General features: G+C 37.9%; 1 protein-coding gene across 4 annotated transcripts in view; it reads right to left on the bottom strand.

Annotated features, from left to right (window-relative positions):
* The window catches only part of usp10 (ubiquitin specific peptidase 10), a 34,718-nt gene that overhangs the window by 3,194 nt on the left and 9,812 nt on the right, over positions 1-21,712 (bottom strand). The window contains exons 2-14 of one of the 4 annotated variants that reach the window (XM_032506871.1): positions 15,020-15,088; positions 14,509-14,554; positions 14,046-14,105; positions 10,951-12,204; positions 9,254-9,345; positions 8,773-8,882; positions 8,628-8,686; positions 8,435-8,538; positions 7,944-8,043; positions 7,195-7,375; positions 4,032-4,197; positions 1,742-1,886; positions 875-940 (exon numbers count right to left, since the gene is read on the bottom strand). In XM_032506871.1, the coding sequence (XP_032362762.1) occupies positions 875-940; positions 1,742-1,886; positions 4,032-4,197; positions 7,195-7,375; positions 7,944-8,043; positions 8,435-8,538; positions 8,628-8,686; positions 8,773-8,882; positions 9,254-9,345; positions 10,951-12,204; positions 14,046-14,105; positions 14,509-14,554; positions 15,020-15,088 (2,452 nt within the window). The remainder of the gene's footprint in view (positions 1-874; positions 941-1,741; positions 1,887-4,031; positions 4,198-7,194; positions 7,376-7,943; positions 8,044-8,434; positions 8,539-8,627; positions 8,687-8,772; positions 8,883-9,253; positions 9,346-10,950; positions 12,205-14,045; positions 14,106-14,508; positions 14,555-15,019; positions 15,089-21,712) is intronic. The other 3 variants (XM_032506922.1, XM_032506956.1, XM_032506992.1) reach the window with 3 other exon arrangements.

Below are 21,712 nucleotides of genomic sequence, written 5' to 3'. Positions count from 1 at the left end.
TAAATAACGGATGCCTACAAAAATGGTTCTTTAAATGGTTCTATAAACCAAAATAAAATTGTCTTGCCTGAGTTGACACATGTAAATCAAACCAGTATGCTGTGACCAGTAGGAGTCCTACTCCTGACTACAGGTCTCTTCACACATGAAAACAAGCACTCATTGAGTGTCGCTTATTTGCTGGTGATACATGAGGGATAGAACTCGATTGATGATTTATATCATGGATTATGATATTTCCTAATGTCAAAAAAAGGAATACGGTTAACCAGATGCATTCAGGTTCAACACAGAAAAGAACAGCCATTCTAAAATTTCTCTTGGCAGTTGTTATTTTTGGGCTAGGGCTGAACTATTGATTGTTTTCAAATCAAAATTGCGATTTGAAAGAAAGCAATTAGCTAATTGTGAAGACCGCCACTAATGGCACGCAGAGTATTTAGTTCAATGATTTTTAAAATGTAGCTACTGAACTGTGGCATATCAAATTTCATTTTACAGGAAAGTACTAATATTTTTTTATTAGTATTGTTTTGTTATTATAACTTTGGCTTTTGTGATAAATGTTTTGTTTGATTGTTTAATGTTCCATGTTTACTAAAAGAAATACACTTATTGATGGCAATTCATAAATATGTTCTCATCTTGCATACAAAAATAGAGCAGTTTTGATGGTATCTCATGTTATAATGCTCATGACAATATTGCACTTTAGCCCAACTTTTAATAATAACAACAACAACAACAACAACAACAACAACCCCAAATCAAATTGTTGTTGCAATATCTGGCAGAAATTTCGCAATTAGATTCCCCAGATTGGTGGGTGAACAATTCCCACACAAAAAAAAAACACAAAAAAATACAAACCCACCTGCAAAGAGCCGGTACGTTCTTTGGCCTTTCACAACCTTGCCCCGCACTCCAGAGGACAAGAGATCTGAAAGGAAATCAAAGTTAAGAAAATCCACTAATTAGAGCAAGTAGCTGTAACGCATTGCTTAAATTATAATTAAATACAGAGTATTAGTGTAAGGCACATCATAATATAATAGATAAAATGTAATTCTTTAAAACTGTTTTTGTACAAAATGGAGAAAAACCGAATGGGGGGGATTACAAACTTCACTGCAACATTGTTCTCTTGATTCATTCTGAACCCCGATCCCTCCAAGGGTGTCTACAGCCATGATAATGATTTCGCAACCTGATTCGATCAGTCACAATGCTGTGTGTCATTTTCATGAGTCACTCCCAGTTGAGCAGATAGACCGTTCCCTTTGAGAGAAAAAAGACACACCACTCTGTCTTTTTGAGTATCAAATGATTAGTCTCTCTGGGAAAGCATTTTTTTAAGACTCAAGGTTAATTTGGCCAACTCATCCAATTAATCATCTACAGCTTAAATTGAGTAACATGTTGATGCATGTTTTATAGCTTCGTCCCTTTTCAAGGAACCCTGTGTCTTAAATGCAATAAGGCTGTCCTGATTAGGTGACATCAAATTAACAAAAGCTATCTTTTCCTATATTTTTCTTTATATGAATGCCCAAAAATACTTTTTAAAAAAAAGGTAGAAAATTCTTTCTTGTCCGTCTTTGGTCATTGCTGCTAAATTGGATCTTCAAATTTCTATACACAACTACTGTGCATGAACTTGGGGCACACAGTACACATTTGTAAACACCAAAAAGTCCACAGTCAAGTTAAAGGTCTGGTAGTAGTGTGTGGGGGTCCATACCTTTGCTGATTTCCAGGTCAACAGGGTAATCAATGTTCTTTGTCAGTTTCTGGCAGCCTCCAGTCTTTTCAAAAACAAATCTCTTGAGATGGAGCACAAGCACGGGAGGCAGCTCTTCCAGAGTCACCCTCCGACTGATCTCAATCTGAAAACGAGGATAAAAAAAATGTTTGCAGTCATAAAAAGTTCTTTGATTGTTATACATTATTCAAGGGAAACAAGTTACATTTTCAAAGACTCAAAAGAGTTTATTTGTAAGTGTAGACTTAAGATAAAACCCTATAAAATGTATTCTAAACAAAACAGGAAGGAACAAAACAAGTACAGAGCAAGCGGGTATCATTTTCTCTGAAATGGAACAGCTGGCAGTGCCCTTCAAAGTAGTGACTCATCAATCATTTGGTGTTGGGGCTTTAAAAGTACAGAAGACAAGAGCTAGACTGTACACCAAGTTAACGGTCTCTGAAATGACAAAGACCAAAACGATATGTAACCCACATATAAAATGGGCAATAAATAGAATAAATACGTCCTATAAATATGTAATAAATATATTAGTAATATATACAAGTGATTATAAAATACATGTGAAAACTATATATAAGTATAAATAAATGGTTTATATTGACATGATCGCTTGTTAACATAGATATCATCCAATACAAAGGCATATTGTTATTGTGGCATTAGCCTATAACGTTTGAGTGTTACTACACCCTAACCAATAGAGTGTTTAGGCCCGCCTCTCAGCCGTTCGCGCTATTGAGTGAGACCGGAAGTGACTCCAGAAAAGCTGAATCATCGTAGCAGCAGATACTTATACATTTTAAGGCTAATGTTAAGTTGTGTGACTGTTGATGGTGTGACGTAAATTAAATATTGAGAAACACTGGAGAGAGACTGAAGGCAGGTTCAAGCTATTGAGCTGTCTTTTTGTACTGGTCAGGTTTTTTTGCTCGATTCAACGTTGAGGGATCGCAGTCTGGTGGAGTCTAGACCGGCGGAAATCAACAGAGAAACGAGCCAAGCCCACTTGATGTAGAGCCGGTTGTAGCCTGGAGGTTGCAACATAGAGTCTTTACAGCGGAGAAACTTGATCTATTACCCCTTTGGCCAAGGGGTCAGGTAGAACTGTGTGCACACTTTGTTTCCTTGAAGGAGGACAAATATCCTTTTAGCGCATAAGGAAGTGAGAACAGTATTTTTAGCAGACCCGGGTCTAATTTATTTTTATTAAACTGGACTGAACATTTATTATTTTGATACTTTGTATTTTCTTTCTACTTTTTTATATGGGATCCCACTTTTTCACTTTTTCACCTTACTCCAATTGATGTATATAATTGTTAATGTATTTTTGCTACTTACCCTGTTAGTTATTGCAATTAATACATACAGTTAAACTTCTCCTGTGATGTGTGTGTTATTTCACTGTGGTAATTCAATCCTTTGGCTTCAGCGAGCAAACCTATAATCTTCTGATCTGGCCAATTCCGAACATCTGGATAGCTGAAATATCTCTTATTGTCAGGTAAATTTATTGGTTATTCTTATAAAAGTGATCAGCCTTGAGTAGCTGGTTACAGATAGGTTTATCGTTACAAAAAAATACGAAGTTGCCCATTATACAGCTGTCGAGCAGATGTTCCCGCACCAGTTCCAACTTATCGTTCACTAACTAAACAAAGTGTTTTCTTCACTAGTTGTGATGTGTCATGTACTCCGATCCAAGGAAATAACTAGAATATTTGTGAAGAAATTACACAAATGCCTTTTATCATGTGTAGCCAACATTACTTAGTTTTATGTAAAACCATAAGTGCCCACCAACACCCTCTTCCAATACCTAAGGAGCAAATTCCATCAGCATCAGTGGAGCATGGAGCATGCTTCTACAAAGATCAAATAATGCTGTTGATTGGCTGTGTAATGTGACATGTCGTAGACGCAGGCAGGGAAAAAACTGTTAGGCACAGAGACGGGGCTCGCGTAGGAGCTGAAAAATAAATAAAAAGATTTGTGCCGTAATATGTACTTGTAATGTGTGTGCAATAAATTTCTTTTTGTTTTTATAAAAATTGGTATATATAAAAAAAAAAAAGTATCGTTTTGGAACCATTATCAATGTTACCATATATTATCAAAAATCTTAGAATACCCAGCCCTACAGTGCACTCCCCTTTAAAAAACACAAAGTACACAAAAACAGTATCACTTATTTTTTTTGTAATTTAATAACATGCAACACTAAATAACTTAAACATAGCATGAAAGTTTGCTTTATTCGTACCTCCTGCTTGGTTTTAGAGGTGTAACCCTGGACCGACTCTCGTGCCACCAAGGTTTCTAGAGCCTCCTGGACAGTGCGGATCTTCTCTGACTGGATGTCCAGCTGCAGGGTAAAGAAAGGCTGCAGAGTGGCCGACTCTTTAGAGTTTTGTTGATACACCACCGATCTGACAAAGAAACAAAACACCAGGTTAGATATTAGAAGAAACAACAAATTAAGCTAAAGGGAACACCCATTACGTTATACCAAAAGAATTCAATATATTTATTTCCAGAACTTGCATTCTTCAGTGTTAACACGTTTTTACTACAAATGTTGAATTTTATGATCCTTAATTAGTGAAGTGCCACTTGTTTTAGTGAAGTACTACTTGTTATACAAATAGTATTAATATATTTGCATCTGTATCTTCTTAGAAGATTAAACAGTCAATACTGGTATCATCAAATTGTGTAAGAGTATCCGGATTGCAAAATCTGACCTGGAATATTTGAAAGGAGATACATCTAAATCTAATTAATGGCCGAATTCTTATACCATAAAGACTTTAATTAGTAGAAATAACTTTCAAATAGTAACACTAAATCACATTTTAAACACATCAACAGTGCCCAGAAAGCCCAAGGGTTATTATAGCCAAGCTTAGTGGGCGTGCACACCACACTCTGAAAACATACACTGCTGTATTCCATTTCTCTTTGGTTGCAACTCTTTCTGAGAAAATAATCCTTTAAGACATTGTGTGCCCAGCACAGACCAGGACTATGCCAGACCAGAACTTCATAGAACATGTTATTTAGGCAGGCTACACCCGCACAGGTTCCTTCGGATTTGATGAAAATTTGATGAAAATTAAGACCTTTGTTTTTGAATGTGTGCCCCATGTCATGCTGTTGGGACTTCTGACCATAATCGGCCCACAGTGGCTGTTATTCTGAAGGACTGTGGCGCTTGTAGGAAAAAAGCTGGAGCTGGCTGGTGGCAAACTGATTTGTGATGACACAGTGAACAGAGGTCAAAAACTTTTAGTCAGAACCTAGTAACCAACACAGGGTGCACAGATCTAGATGACCCTTTTATCTCATGAGTAGGGCTGGACGATATTTCGTTTAATTGTCTACATTGCAATGTGCACATGTGCGATAGTCACATTGCAGGTTGTTGCGATGTTGAGGCGAAGACCTTTTTTGCTGCTTGACAGAAAAGTAAACTTTCACCTTTCTCCTTTTACATGATTATTACCGCCCGACCCTTCCCCTTTAAGACAGGTAGCCATGTGGGCAACGTGTGTATGTGACATTAGTCCGACGGGTTAGTTATGGGAAGTGAAGCTCTTTGTGTGTAGAAAAGTACCGTAGGGAGCAGCTGCCGCTGACAGTGATGGTCACACTTTTCGATGGGAAGTGATGCTACAGTAGTCAGTGTTTTATGTTTGCTGTAAATGCTAACTAAATCAACCGATTAATGCAACCAAACCCCCAACGTCTCAAGGCCACTTTTTACTGCAGAAAGCTGCTACCCGCCAGGCTAAAGCTAATATAGTTAGCTTAAAGAAACAAGGGGTCCGTCCAAACTAACGTTATGGTTCGGAGCTGCGGCGCTGGAAACGTAGCTAACACTAATCTACAACAGAAGTCTGTGTCTGATCTAATGTCATTTACACTGATTTAATTGTTTTTGGATACAGTTTGTTGCTAGTTCGCGTGATATGCAGGTCTGAACAATTTATTAAATAAACCGACAAACACGCTAGTCAACCACAACCTGAAATTCAGAAAAAAGAAAATGCAGTCATTAATATCATACCATTTAGCCTGGATTGATAGTATTATGTAAATACAATGGTGTCATGTCAGTAAACCAGCATATTTCTACCTAATTTCCCTCTTGAAAATTACTTCAGAAGAGTAGTCACAACGCTTATTTGCTATGGTGTCTGTAAAGCATTTCAGTTCAACAAAGAATGGTTCACATTAGACAATTATTAATACTAAATAATTTGTATCTTCTATGTAGATGCACTCCCCTAAAAAAGAAAAAAAAAAAAATCACTCTAGTAATCAAGAATTATTTATAATTTCCAAATAGCACTATTTATTTCATCTTGTCTTTGTTCATGATATATAGATAGATATCTCGCAGGGAAAAAATATCACAATGTCAGTTTTTTCTAATATTGTGCAGGCCTATTCCTAAGGTTGGTGTATTAAGTGGGAGCAGAAGCCATAACCAAAATTTTTATGAAAAATGAACAACTCCAACAAAAAATGAAAACCTATGTTGGTATTATTGGTAAGTGCATACTTATTAAAACTGTCATTAAAACTGTGATAATGAGTAATGAATATTATAGCAGATCATTTCCTAAATCAAATGTTCCTTCTTCTATTCCTGCCTCTTGTGACAAAAGCACAAGAGACTGTCTGAAAAAGAGCAAGAACTTACTGTACCACGCCTAGGAAGGGAGACTGTCATTCATTAACACAGCTCCCATGGTAACGTGGACATACATTTATAAATAATGCATCTAATGACATACATTTAACACAAATAGATCATTTGTTTCTTCAAACATGAGCATCTTTTAGATCTTGTAAACAATTTTAATTGTATGTATGTAGCGCAATGCTTAACACTGGAGCAGACTAAACACTATCACAAGGAACACATTTAAATAAAAACTGCTTAAATGCTCAGTATTCAAAACAGTGGTGCATCTTTCCCTCTGTATTTACATAGCATGTCACTTACACATTGCAGAAAAGGCCAATCACTGGCAGGCTGATTATTAAGCTCACTTTACACTGGGCCCATTTCTTTTGTAAATGTATGTAGCTCTGCTGATCATAACCTATCATGCCAGTGCTTGATTTTTTGTGAAAGTGTTTTGGCAGTGGGTTTTAGTGACGTGCAAAACCTTTAACTGCCTCTCTTGTAGTAGAAAACTGTGGAATACTACAGACTGTACTGGGAAATCCAACTTGAGTGCAGGATAATTGAGTGCTTTGTGAACTTATTAAAGCAAAAATTAAAAACACAACACAAAAGAAACGTCCACAAGTTCACCAGCCTTCAGAATTCCTTCCTATACATATGGCTTATTGTTTCTACTTCAGATTAAAAACTTTCTTAATCACATCTCCACAAAGAACTATCAACGTACCTGATGTGTCCACCAAATATGTCAGTGATGGGTGTGCGGACAAAGTCAGCTTGGCGAGTGATGGAAGTCTTATTTCTGGGGCCAACTTGCTCCCATTCGTCCTCACTACCATCTTCCTCTTTATCAGCAACATCTTCCTCCACACCTGGCTGGGACTCCGGCCCGTTGGGTGTGGGGGGTTCTGTTCAAAAAACAAGAGAAAATACCCTTTAGAGACCAAATGTTAAAAGAACTTCAAATGACCTTGAAGTAAGTAACATTACCTCTACTGAATCCCATGTCTGTTTACATGTTGCAGGAAATTCAATAGCACTTTGACTGATACGATGACAGAAGTTACATTTTAAACTTTTGAATTATTCATTAAAGCTGAAATTTGAATTTGTGTGGTAGAATTAATATTTATTGTAGATTGAGGCATTGTTAAGAAATGTAAGGTTTGTCAGTACACAGCTGTTCAGTTGCATCAACATAACTTTGGTAAATACATTGGCATTCATGTTCCTGAGCTGGTCAGTGATCTTTATTAATTAATCCAATTGAAAACCAACGATTAGCACCAAAATTTCACAAACTCAATAGATGCTCAATCTACTTAGTTGCAGTTTGATTATGCAGAAAGTAACGTAAATAATCTTCAACTTAGAACAGAGAGAAGAGTAAACATGAATTCATTAAACAATTTCTGTAATGATCTTATCTTCCTTGTGATATGGTTTTGATAAGATAAGTTGTAAAAAGGTGCTTACTCTCTTCCTGAGGCGAGATTAGTTTTTTCAAAGCCAGCATTTCCTCATGCAGTCCGTTGAGAGTAAAGCCAAGATACTCCTCCGCATCTTCTTGTCGACCCTGCGAGCAGCACCAAGACATCAGCACCAATTAGAACACTCGACCAAGAATGCTTACTGTCAAATGTGTGCACGCATGAATGTGCAAACACAGTCGTTCATTAAGGTACACAGACAGAGAAGCATGTTTTACAAGTGAGACAGGATGAGTGTGAGCCTCATTAAATATAAAAAGATAACCATTTCATTCAGAGTGTTCCATAATTTCATTCATTAAAACTGAATCAGAACAGATGTGTATTTGAAAGAACAAGGACATTCCCTTTAAGCACTTTCTGTTCCAGAGGATGTGTATTCAGTGTGATCATTAAAAACAAACAAAAAAAAAAAAAAACACCTGACGCATTGCATTGAAGTGAATATGTCGTCGACCCAGAGTCAGCATAATTTACCTTCTCAGAGAGACTGGACTTGATGAGAGTGAGAAGTCTATAAATGTAGGTTGGTTCAAAAGGTACACCGGGGCGAACATCTTTCATGACTTTATCACCAACAGCTGTGGTCAGATATACAAATCATACAATATCAGAGACACTTCCATAAAAATATACCCAATTTCTTTGGACATGCTGTCTAACATCTCACCTTGCTGTTTGGCTTTAGATGGCACAGGCATGTTGTTGAACTCATTCACCAGCCTTACACTGCCAGGGACAAAGAAATAATGGTGATATATCTTTGCAAAACAGATTCAAGCAATTTGATATCAGCTTGCAGAAATATTACTTACAAGTTGTCCATCATGGGTGTGGAGGTACATGGTCTCTGTGTTTCATTATGAAGAGGAATAGACTTCATCAGGTGATACATGGGAGGGCACGCTATCAGGGCCTGTAGGGTCTGAATGTTCAAAGTCAGGGAGGAACACAGCATGTAGGAAAATTTTAAAGACAAGCTGCGGTCTCCATAAAACACCAACAGAATTAGTCATTGATTGTATGTTTTAAGCTTAAAAAAAAACTGCATTTCCCTGGCTTCAGAGGAAATTTTCAGACATAGCTAAAAACTCACTTCTCAGCAAGTGTCAGCCAAAGACAACTACATTTCCCAATGGCACAGTATTTTTAAAACACCTGACCCCATTTGTCCTTTGTGCTATTTTTCTTAGCTGCAATATAAGAGCTAGTTATATTACCCACAGCCAAGCATATACCACAGTCAACACAGAGTTGAAGGGTTAAAAAGATGCCGCAAAAAGAGTGAAAGGATACAGCGTTGATATAGCACCAGTTTCCCTTGTTGATCAGTCCTCTCGGCTGCAAAGACACTGGTTTATGTATCAACTTCACATTCTCAATAAGTTCTGGGGATTCAAAAAGACAATGTTCTTAAAGATGTAGCCCTGTAAAACTTAGACAATGAAATTGTTTTGTGAGTACATACTTCCAGTGATTAACACCGATATAGTGGTAAATACTATAGCAGATCATTCCTGAATCACATGAACAAAGTATTCATTTTTACACAAATGTTCCTTCTTCTATTCCTGCCTCTGGTGACAAAAGCACAAGAGACCGTCTGAAAAAGAGCAAAAACTTAATGTACCACGCCTAGGAAGGGAGACTGTCATTTAGTAACACAGCTCCCATGGTAACGTGGACATGTTTTACACAACTGATTTATAAATAATGCATATCAAAAGCTAATAACTTTAGACAATACAAATAAATCACTATAATGTTCAAATGTGTGCATCTTTTTACCATTTCTTAAATGTATGTAGCATAACATTTGAACAGACTTGACACATTCAAATAAAAACTGCTTAAAAAGCACAGTATTCAAAGCAGTGAGGACAAAATTCCATTTTCCAATTGCTCAATACAGTCTATAGTCTTACTACGTTGCATCATTCCAACAGAAATAAACCCCACTGGTGCTTTTTAATATATGTAATTCCAGCAGTTCTAGTATTTTAAAATATCTCGAATTGACTGTTTTGCAGATAAAATACAGCCACAGGCTTTTCTGGTTCATAAGCATGCATAAGTAAAATGTTACATCTCAAGAGGGAACACAGTAATGAGAGTAAAAAGAATACTTTACGTATCAAATTACACTAAATAACGACTGGGCACAGGAAGAGAGAGAGCGTGCTGACTTAACAGGATTGAGTTCAAATTGTAACTCAAACCAAAGTGTTTGGGATGACAGACACAAATGAGGTCTCTGGTAAATTTGCAAACCCTTCTGAGAGAACTACTGTACAGCAGCCTAAACATGTATAATACATACATGCTCAGAATGAAGTTCAACTGAACAGACAAAATTCATATACTGCACACTGTTTTTACGACACAGAAAGCCGCATTGATAGGGAGCAAAAAATGAATGAAAGAATGAAGTGGCACAGGAAAATACTTAATATATATTGTATCTGCTTGCAAGTTTCTAAATAAATGAACCTAGAAGTGATCTCAAATCACTCTAAATTGTATTTGTGTGTTTACTCCAACTGATCCATTATTACTTAGAATAGTGTTGGTGAATGAGAAAAAGTGGGTTACACAAATGTGACCAATGACTTAATAGTTAACAGCTATGTAGTACCACCATCTAGTGTTCATTTCTTGAAACTTTTGACCAAGAGAATAGCAGGTTTATTACATTTTCCTGTGGCAAAACGTTATTCATAAATTTGAGAAACTCTATATAAATATATAGGATAATCAGCAGCAGATTATTAAGTTTGGTCACTTATCCTTTCTACTCTTCTAAAACATAAAATGCTTAAAACCTTAAACTCACATCAGAACACAAAGATAAGGAACAGTATCATTGTCTCAACATTGCCACCAAGTGGAGGGGGAAAGAATTTAGCAGCAATGCACCCCCCTTGCAGCAAAAACAACATAAACCCGTATGATCGGCTATTTCGAAGAATATACAATGCATCTTTATAGAATACCTGCAAGTTTAGGGGCCATTGGATCCTCTGAAACGTGGACAGGGCACTCTTTGACCTCCCCAACTTTCTCAGGCTGCTCTGGTGTAGTGAGGGAGAGAGACACAACTTCCACAACATTCTTTACCTCAACAAAGGCCTGAGGGCCCCCAGGCAAAGGCTTGGAGTTGTGAAAGAGGCTAGCCCAAGACTTTGGGAGGTTGGCAGCAGGTGCAGCTGGAATTGCAGTCGATTGGACCTGCTCTGTTACTACCGACTGGGCAGAAGAGTCTAAGGAGTCATGCTGAGCCCGCCCCCCACTCTCACAGTCTTCGTGTTCATCTGCACGGATGGGAGTATCAGGCTCTGCCTCCAACCCATTGGCCACACCACTGTCTGCAAGCTCCTGTCCCTCCAGTTCAGTAGTCGTAATGGAAGTGGCGACAGAGCGGGTGGCCACAGCAGCTGATGGAGGAAGAGGGGATTTGGAGCAAGGGCTGTGTGGAGTATCTGAAAGTTCGGGGCTCTGTGGAGCCAAATGATCTGGCTGCTGATCTGCAGTCCTCTGTCCCTCTGTCATCCCTCTGCTTTGAGAGGAGGATGAAGAGGAGGAAGTTGCATTGCCATCTGATAAAGAGGCAGCTCCACTTGTTAAGTCCAAAGAAGAGTCATCAGGGCTATCACAAGTCCTCTGATTGGCAGTGGATGAGGGGGCAAAGTTGGCTGCTGCTACAACAGCAGCTGTTGATGTTGCCGTGGAGACTGGTCCAAGGGTGGAAAGTTCAGCCCCCGACAATGCCTTACTGTCCACATCTTCAGCACTGTGGAGTGGGCCACCCATTGCATGTCCGTTCACAAGTGCTGTCACAGACGTCCCATCTGCTGCACTGCTGCTGTTGTTGCTGCTGCTGCTACTGCTGCTGCCAGTTAACGGGTCCAGGTAGTTGTAATACCCTGGCGGTCGCTTTTTCTTTTTCTTCCTCTCTCGCTGTCCCAGGCTGCCAGGGAGTCCGTCCATGTCCTGGCAGGCCTGGTGATTGTCCATGGCTGAGGCCTCCGAGTCAGGGCCATCCAGCGAGTTGAAGTCAGTTCCATCAGGGACATCAGCTTCTGGAGGAGCCATCTGTTGGCCCTTCTGGGACGACTGGCAGCCCAGGATGAACTCTGGAGCCTGGGGGTTGAGGGTGCTCGACACCTTGAATAAAGGATCGTTCACTCCACTGGGCTTGGAATCCATCACCTCGTCAACACCAAACTCAATGCGCTGATAGTCTTCTGCTGCAGAAACATTTCAATCAATTAGAAACAAAGTTTTGACTTAAAATACAAATATAAAAAAAACAGACTTCTGTATTTTACTCTCTGCTGAAGAGTTTGTAATAAAATCCTTACTTCTGAACAACTAAGCCATCATAAAAAGGGGTCGTGGGAGCTCTCTGACAGGATCAGACATTATATATACACACACACACACACACACACACACACACCACTAAAAAGAAAATCCTGCTGGACCTATTTTTAGCTGTAACAACTGGTGTTGTGTCTATGGTCAACTATACCACATTCCTTCTGGGATTATGTAGATCTTCGGAATGTTGCCAATATATCCAAAAGTGGGGTGATTCAGTTAACATCCAATGAGGCAGAGGGGGACAACCTAGTCTTGGGGTTTGTTTGTTGTCCTAATCCTATCAAATGGCAAGAACGGGAAAGCTGTGAAAGTGTATGTTGTCTTGGGTTATTTGTTAATTGGCCTGAATTCTGCAAAACTAAATGTGGACATTTTTCATTATGTGATTTTATGAGCAATTTCAAATTGTTTTGATTATTCGGTCAATTTGCAAAGTCTGTTATTCAACCAAAATGCAAAAATCAGGATTCAATTTAATCAATCAATTTAAATGTAAAATGTAACTGTTTTGCATAAGATTGTCAACATCTTTGTACATCTTGGGCTAAAGTTTCACAAAAGCAAAACATTAAACTTTTTTAATTGTTTCTATATAGTAATTCTGACTAGTGGGGCAACAAGGAACAGGGGGTTTAGTGTTGCTCATATATTATAATTACATGTAAAATTGCTTGAAGGTAGGCTCAATAATTATAGATTAAAGTGAGGCAAAATAGTGTGAAAAGAATCTGAACAAGACAAAAGGCATACTAAAATACATAACAGGCCTACCTTACACATACCTGCATGGCATTACAGACCTTAAAACATTGAGTTTTATACAATATTCTTTTATAGATGGCCATGGTTCATTTCTAGCATTTTTTTAAACTGATGGCAGGATGATAATTAAAATGTCTGATTTGAGACCTCAAAACGGCACTCAGTGAATACTTCCATAAAGGACTGCACATCAATGATGTACAGTACATAAATACAGATAATTTCTTAAAACTAAAAAAACTTTTCAAAATACCATTTTAAAGTATCTCAATGTGTATGCCACCATTACAAAACTTCATTTTTTAGATAAATTGTGTTGCATGGCATCTTAAATAGTACATTATTAAGCAGAGGCGCAAAGTGAAAAAAGGTGAACAAAAAGGAAACATTAGTAAGTGCAAATCAGAAAAATCTTTAAAGTGTCTTTTATCATGTCACAGCTGACTGGTCACCCAGACGGTTAACCCTGATGTTCTGCAGGGGTTAAGAGGGTATGAAAACAGAAATTACTGTACTTCCTCTACTAGGATTACAAGATCTTCGGTTAGTTTTACTGAAATTGCACGGCATGACTGTAAAATGCATTCAGTAGTAAAACCATAACAATGCAAGGCTAAATATGAACACAAATGTTAGCAATCACATAAAACCATTAATATGCCCTTAGTAAATAAGATGTGATTGTTAAATCATATGTAAATTCAATCCGATTTTAATTAATCTGGGAGCCCTGCAGTGGTGAAAATGCATTAAATGCAAGAGAAGATAAGATACCTAAAAGTATCTTGAGCATGCAAAGCTCTACAGATTATACCAACAGGCAAGAGAAAGAATACAGGCGCAAGGTTTAGAAAGCCACCAGTTTTTGAAACCTGGATTTCGAGTTTTACAGCAAACGTACAACAGCTAGTCAAGCCACAGGGTGTCAGACTCCTCAACTCACCGCAAACCTGCAGTCCCATAGACTCCATAATATAAGGTACAGCAGGAGTGCAGTAACTTCCTAAATAATCAATACAAATCAAGGTAAGGCAAATGTCATGTGCAAATGGGTACCATTTCAAAGACAGGTGGCTGCTAATACATTTTTAATTTTGTGGCTCGAATTTAAAGAATGAAAAAGGCTGGCGTATTCTTAAAATAAAATGGTTAAGATCTACTGGGATATGTAATTTATTCTAAACATTATGAACTGTATGCATAAATATATGGTATGCACAAATAATCAAAAACATGAAAAGCATCTCCCTGCCAGGCAAGTCAGGTCAGCCTGGGCTTCTTTCTTACATTATTAAGACCTGCTTTGAAAAACTAGAGTGATGTCAAATAAGAGAATGAGAATAGTCTTTTGATGCTTAAAAAAAAAAAAAAAACATCTGGCAATCTAGTGTGTGAAATGTACATACCAGAAGACTGACTGACGCACGGGACTTTGTCATTGAACGGAGGAAGCTGTGTGAAAGCAAAATGCAACATTAGGAGTTAACAAAAAACACATCTAAAAAGTTCACCCGTATTGAGAAATTAAATTGTTTAGCATCATGAAGCACTGACTACCCACAGTTAAATATGTAGATGATTATCTACACCATTTGAAATGGAATTAACCATTAATGTCATTTTAGGCATAGTGTTGTAAAAAGGAGCTACACGGAGCTTTAAAAAATAACATTGTTATTAAGTGACAATGTTATTTTTTGAGGTACCTATGTAATAACACCTCAGTTCCAAAGTAGTGTATCGGGACTAGTGTTTGTCAAGATTTTAATTCATTTCCCATGAAGCCAGTTACTTTCTGTCAAAGTAGAGCCTGTCAACCAGTAGAGGCAACCAGATCTTGAAAAAGGTCAACCATTATGGCAAACCATATATAAATAATGTAATAATGTAAAAACGGATTGTAATCCGGCTCCTTACCTCGACATAACATCGTGGTGTCACAAAAAACTGATTGATCTCATCAGGGCTGAATTCCCCGAAGATGTACTGTGGAAAGGAATCAATATAACCATTAGTTAAGAAGAAAGACAATGTTGTAAAAATCCACTTCTCAATTTGTTTTGTTTTTACTGCTGTGATGAAAATTCTAAATTAGTTTACTGATCTTAAATAACCTGAAAAATCTTCCAAGTCACAAAACGTGAGATCGTGCATCAATACAAAGAAAAAAATCATATCAAGGGAAAAGTTACATAATATACACAGTGAAAGACAAGAAAATCCATGGATAGCTAGGTACAAGGGCTCTGTCAGTCAGTCATCACGCAGCCAAGACTACAACGCTAGCTTGTGTGAAAGTAAAGCACAGCATGAAGTGATGAGTCATTTGGTGTTAGCCTATACATTTTATTTTTTGGAGCACCTCAGCCCATAACTAAAAAGAATTTAGGGGCATAGGTAGGTAATGTACGGGCGCACACCTTAAATCAACCTGCAACTCAATTTCTCCTATTTCCCACATTTTAACTGTACATACAGTTACATTTATCGTGCTAATGCATATCTTACACCATCACCCAGATGTGCTAATCACTGGAACAAGATTCGAACAAAAAAAAAAAACTGTTTCACTAACGACTGATAGTTGGACTTCTCCTTGTGCAACGCGAGGACTGTTCATTTTATTGACTGAGTGGGAAATGAAAGTGTCAGTTGTACAGACGCGGCCCCTGTATAAGCAGCACACAAGCACTCACCTAGCTAAGAAACTACAGAAGCTCGTGGCCAGTTTGCAAAAGGTATAAGATATGCCTGACGCACTTGATAGCAAGTAGATTTTTTTTTTTTTTTTGTAATGTAATTTGCATTTTCAAGTTCCAGATGGAGTCTGGAGATAATCTGGGGTACTTATTGCATGCATCTTACTTTACACACCCAAGGGTGTAAGGCTTCATTTGTGGAGAGGCAGCAGATATGAGGACATTAGGTGCATCGGGTAGGATCAAGAGAAAATGTTACTTGCACCCTAGAGCCCTGCAAACTAACAGACACAAACTAGCACTGATCACTGCTGCTGTCTAAAAAACAACATGGGACAAAATTTTGCGTTAACTGGTAAACTGGTAAACCTTGTGACAGACGTATAACCGACTGCTGAATGTTGTGGAATTTTCCTCACGTTACTCTGTACTCTGTGACTGTCTACATCTACAAACTAAGCTGCACGGTCAGACAGTGGTTTACGGAGCAGTAGATTGGCTTTGCAAAAAGGCCCGGAGCGTTCTATGAAGGGAATGACTCATTTAAAATATTGTTTGATTACACAAATTTGATTGTGGGAAGCCAAAATCATGATTAAATTTTGATTAATTGTGCAGCCTTACATCTTCATGCCAATAACCAATTTGAACCTCTCCAATCTGGCTTTCACCCCCTCCACAGCACTGAAACCGCTCTCCTCAAAGTCCTCAAAGACCTCCTCACCTCTGCTGACAATGGTTCCCTCAATAACCTTATCCTCCTTGACCTGAGTGCAGCTTTTGATACCGTAAGCCATAACATCCTGCTCACCAGCCTTAAAGACCACGATATCGAAGGTACTGCACTCTAGCTGGCTCAGCTCCTACCTTTCCAACAGATCCCACTTCATCTATCTCCATAACCACACCTCTGCCACAGACACCCAAGGTGCTCCCCAAGGCTCCGTACTCGGCCCCCGGTTTGTCATAATCTATATCTTCCCACTCGGTCAGATAGTCCGCCACTTTGACTTCCACTGCTACGCCAACAAAACCCAGATCTACCTCAGCACCAAATCCCTCCCACAATCCTCCCCTACATCATATCTTGTCCATAAGCTATTAAAACCTGGATGCAACACATCTTCCTCAAACAGCGATAAAACAGAATTCCTCCTCGTAGGCTCCAAATCCACACAGCAAATTCAATAGCCCTCACCATCAAGGGCACCATTGTCTCCACATCTCCCCAGGCCCACAACCTTGGCGTTATCTTTGACTCCACCCTCTCCCTGGAGTGCCACATCCATCATGCCATTAAAACCTCCTTCCACATTGGCAACATCGCCACACTCAGACCCTCTCTCACAACCCCCGCTGCTGAAGACTCATTCACGCCTTCTTCTCCTCCCAACTGGACTACTGCAAATCACTTCTCTTTGGCATCAGCTCTACCAACATCAACAGACCACAACCGGTCCAGAAGCGTGTGATGGCAACTCCCCACACCCACCCACACACACACACACACACACACGTTGCTGAATAACACTCCACGGAACAATGGCGGCATTACTTAATCCTATGAACAGTGTTTGTAACAGCTATCGTATGCATATGGACAGTCTACAACTTAGCTATTCGCAGCTCCCTAAATACAATGGCAAGCAGTTTTATTGAGGAGGCATTCGCATATTCCATTTAGACTAGCTATAGTTGCAAGTACATATTAGAGCCCGACCGATAAAGGATTTTTAAGGTTGATACCGAAACAAATATTTGGTTATTTAAAAATCCAATATATCAACCAACATATATTAAAAAAAAAAAAAAAAATCCAGAAACATTTAACAAAATAAACAGATTTCACAAAGTTATTTGTAGTTATTTATGAGTTCTCAATAAACTAAAGACAATTTGTTTTATTGTCACAACACAACAGAGGAACATCAAAATATACATAAAAATTAAAAATAATAAAGAAAAAAAACAAAAAAGTTTGTATAAAGATACAAACTTAAGACATGAAACTTAAGCGCATCAAAAACAAATCCCATGTGGACTTTTAAATTTATTTTTCCAAAATAGTCATACCCCAGAAATCCCGCACCGAGGCCTGACATTGAATCTTTGAATGCAAGGGCAATTAAGTGATATCCCGCAGTTGTGTTAAAATAAAATACTGTCCAAAATGTGGTCAATCTTGTGATGAGACCAGTGTCTACAACACTGCCCAGGTCTATCAAGACAGCTCCCCCGACTGCACACAAGCTGGGTTGAGAGTAGGGCTGCACGATATGAGAAAACTATGCAATAACACTGTTAAATATTGCACTATTACTTGCGATATACTTCCAGTATTCTGCTAAAATACAACAAATTGCTTGTTGAATTTAAAACATAGGAAATCTGATCATTTCCAACATTTTATTGAACATGAAAATTGAACATTGAATTAGATATGAAAGGCAGCACTAAAACATGACAAATACATTGTAAAAGTGCATTTTTCTACTGATATTTCCTTTCAACTAGCACAAAAAATGTGTTTTAGCAATATATCTCAGCCTTTTGTGATCGTTTATTGTGCCAATTGATAACAGTTAAAACCGGATTGGTGAACTGGCGGAGCGCGCAAAAGCGGAACCCAAAGCGTAACGTGGGGAGGCAAACAACAGGAAATACTAGGTCTAAAGTACATTACCATTGCAAATATCCCATTAAATGGTGCTTGAAGCAATGTCCTGCGTTTTTTAGGCTACAACATTGTGTCACATACAGCAAACTTCTCACTATCTGCTAGCTGCCTGAATACACTGTAAAAAAACAACAACCTTTTAGACAGCCCAAGCTTCACAAACAAAATGAACCGCACCAACCTGCACCACGAAACATAATAGTCTTCTAGCCAATAATTGAGAATAAAAGGATTTTGGGGGTTAGTGCATGGACGGGTGGGGAAGGAGACAAGATGATTAGGTGGGAAGGACGAGCTGGCTTTCATATTGTTTGACAATGCTTCAAACATCAACAAGAACTGACATCACCCAACATTGCTTAGAGCACCTTTAATTGATTAAGTAAAAAAATCCGAAACCAATCTACGTCGACAAAAGCGCCAACAAATGGCCAATCTTTGTGTTTTGGCCAATAACTCTTTATTGGCTATCACTACGCAGCATTTTCCTCACCAATGTATGGTCTTTAGTAAACAAAATGGATGATCTTCGACTGAGGATCACCCCTAGTAAATATATTATGGACTGCAACATCATGATTTTCACAGAAATATGGTTAGAGTGCTGTGCAACAGCATGTGCGGATGAGTGTGCCACAAAAGTGAGACACAAGTGTGGATCACAGCATTGTTCAGTGTCCACTCAGACCCTCCCCCTATCACACACATTGCCCTCTCTCCCCTTTTCAACATAAAATACATTAGAAAGTCATAACATTTGCAAGTCGCACATGCGTGTGGAACACTCGCTGAAATCACGAATCACTAAAATGGTCAAAAATAGGTTAGGCCTAAGCTGGAGCAGTCCAGACATTGTTTACTAATTCGTTCAGCTGGACATCAGGAGCAGTAAACTGTCAATTTAATGAATCAATCACTAAAAATAACAGCATTGGTGAATGTATTGCTTGCACAATGAACAGTGCTGCATTTCTCAGAGACAGTTTGATGTATTAGTTTAGTTACCGCAAATAAAATGTAACCAAACTTATTGATTGCAGGAGTACTATATTGTGTTTTAACACTAAGTAAAGGATGTACATTCATGTGGGAATAATGTGCTTTATGACAATAATTAACTTACACAATATAACAGCAACAACATGCACAACAACTGTACTAATCCAAGTTTCCTGTAATACCTGACCAAGAACACAACTTTATTGCGTATGTCATGGTAAGAGCTGCACAATATTTCGTTTTAGTCTTCATGACATGTGCACAATAGCCACATTGCAGTATGTGTGTGTGTATACACACACACCACACACACACACACACACACACACATATATATATATATATATATATATATATACATATACATATACATATATAATATACACACACACACACACATATATACACACATATAACCTATACACACATACTACACACATACACACTACTATACACCATACAATATATATACATAACACGATACACACATATATATACACACATATATATATACACACACACCATATATAACACACACACACACAATATATACTACACATTAACATCACACACACATACACACACACACACATACAACTATACACATACACACACCACACATATATATACCACACACACATATACATAACACACACACAACACATACACAACACACACATATATATACACCAACACATATATATACACACACACATATATATACACACAACACATATATATATACTACACACAACATATATATACAACAATATATATATACACAACATATATATATATAATACACTAAACACACATATAATATATATAATAATATATATATATATAACACATAACACACACATATATATATAATATATATATAATATATATATATAGACACATATAGACACACACATATATATATATATATATATATATATATATATATATATATATAGACACTATAGACACATATAATATAATATATATATATATATATATTATATATATATATATATATAGACACAATATATTATATATTATATTATATTATATATAATATATATATATATATATTTTATTATAAATATATATTATATATATAATTAAATATATATTATTATATATATATATATATATACACACACACATATATATACACACACACATATATATACAGCTCTGGAAAAAATTAAGAGACCACTCCTTTATTTGTCTTAAATCAATATCTCTACATGTATGGCAGCCATTCCACTCCAGTGGCTGTTAAATTCCAACACAGGCACACCTCATTCTACGTAATAAGGTGCTGATTAAGTGATCACCTAAGTCAAATCTTATTTAACGAGGAAAAGTATAAAAGCCACTGCTGTGGTCATCACTATCCTCTTGCAATAGGGCCTGCTGGATGGCAAAAACAGGGCTACTAGGACCACACAGGTAATCTAAACAAAAAACAAGGAACAATTGACTATGCCAAAAGAGTTCAAAAGAAAAGTTTTGAGTGAGAAAAAGTTCAATTCTGGCTTTACTGGCAGAAGGGTACAGTGAGCGTCAGGTTGCTTCCATCCTTAACATTTCAAAGACGGCAGTACATTAGAACAAGGTCAAGCAACAGACATTGGGAACAACAAAGCTACAGACTGGAAGAGGGCAAAAACGATTGTCCACTGACCGGGATGACCGCCAACTCATTTGCATGTCACTCAAAAACTGTACAATGACATCAAGTGATTTACAAAAAGAATGGCAAACAGCAACTGGGCTGAAGTGCACAGTAAGGACTGTGCAAAACAGGCTCCTAGAAGCAGGGCTGAAGATGTGCAAAGCCAGAAAAAAGCCCTTCATCAATGAGAAGCAAAGACAAGCCAGGCTAAAGTTTGCAGGATTGGACCCTAGAGGACTGGAGTAAGGTCATCTTCTCTGATGAGTCAAATTTTCAGCTTTGCCCAACACCTAGTCGTCTAATGGTTAGACGGAGACCTGGAGAGGCCTACAAGCCACAGTGTCTGGCCCCCACTTTTAAATTTGGTGGAGGATCAGTGATGATCTGGGGGTGCTTCAGTAAGGCTGGAATTGGACAGATTTGTCTTTGTGAAGGACGAATGAATCAAGCATTGTACAAGGTTGTCCTGGAAGAAAACCTGATTCCCTCTGCTCTGACAATGTTCCCCAACTCTGTGGATTGGTTTTTCCAGCAGGACAACGCTCAATGCCACACAGCCAGGTCCATCA

This window comes from Etheostoma spectabile, chromosome 1 (assembly GCF_008692095.1).
Source record: "Etheostoma spectabile isolate EspeVRDwgs_2016 chromosome 1, UIUC_Espe_1.0, whole genome shotgun sequence".
In the NCBI taxonomy this organism is placed as follows: Eukaryota; Metazoa; Chordata; class Actinopteri; order Perciformes; family Percidae; genus Etheostoma; species Etheostoma spectabile.
This window is presented reverse-complemented; position numbering and strand designations above follow the sequence as displayed.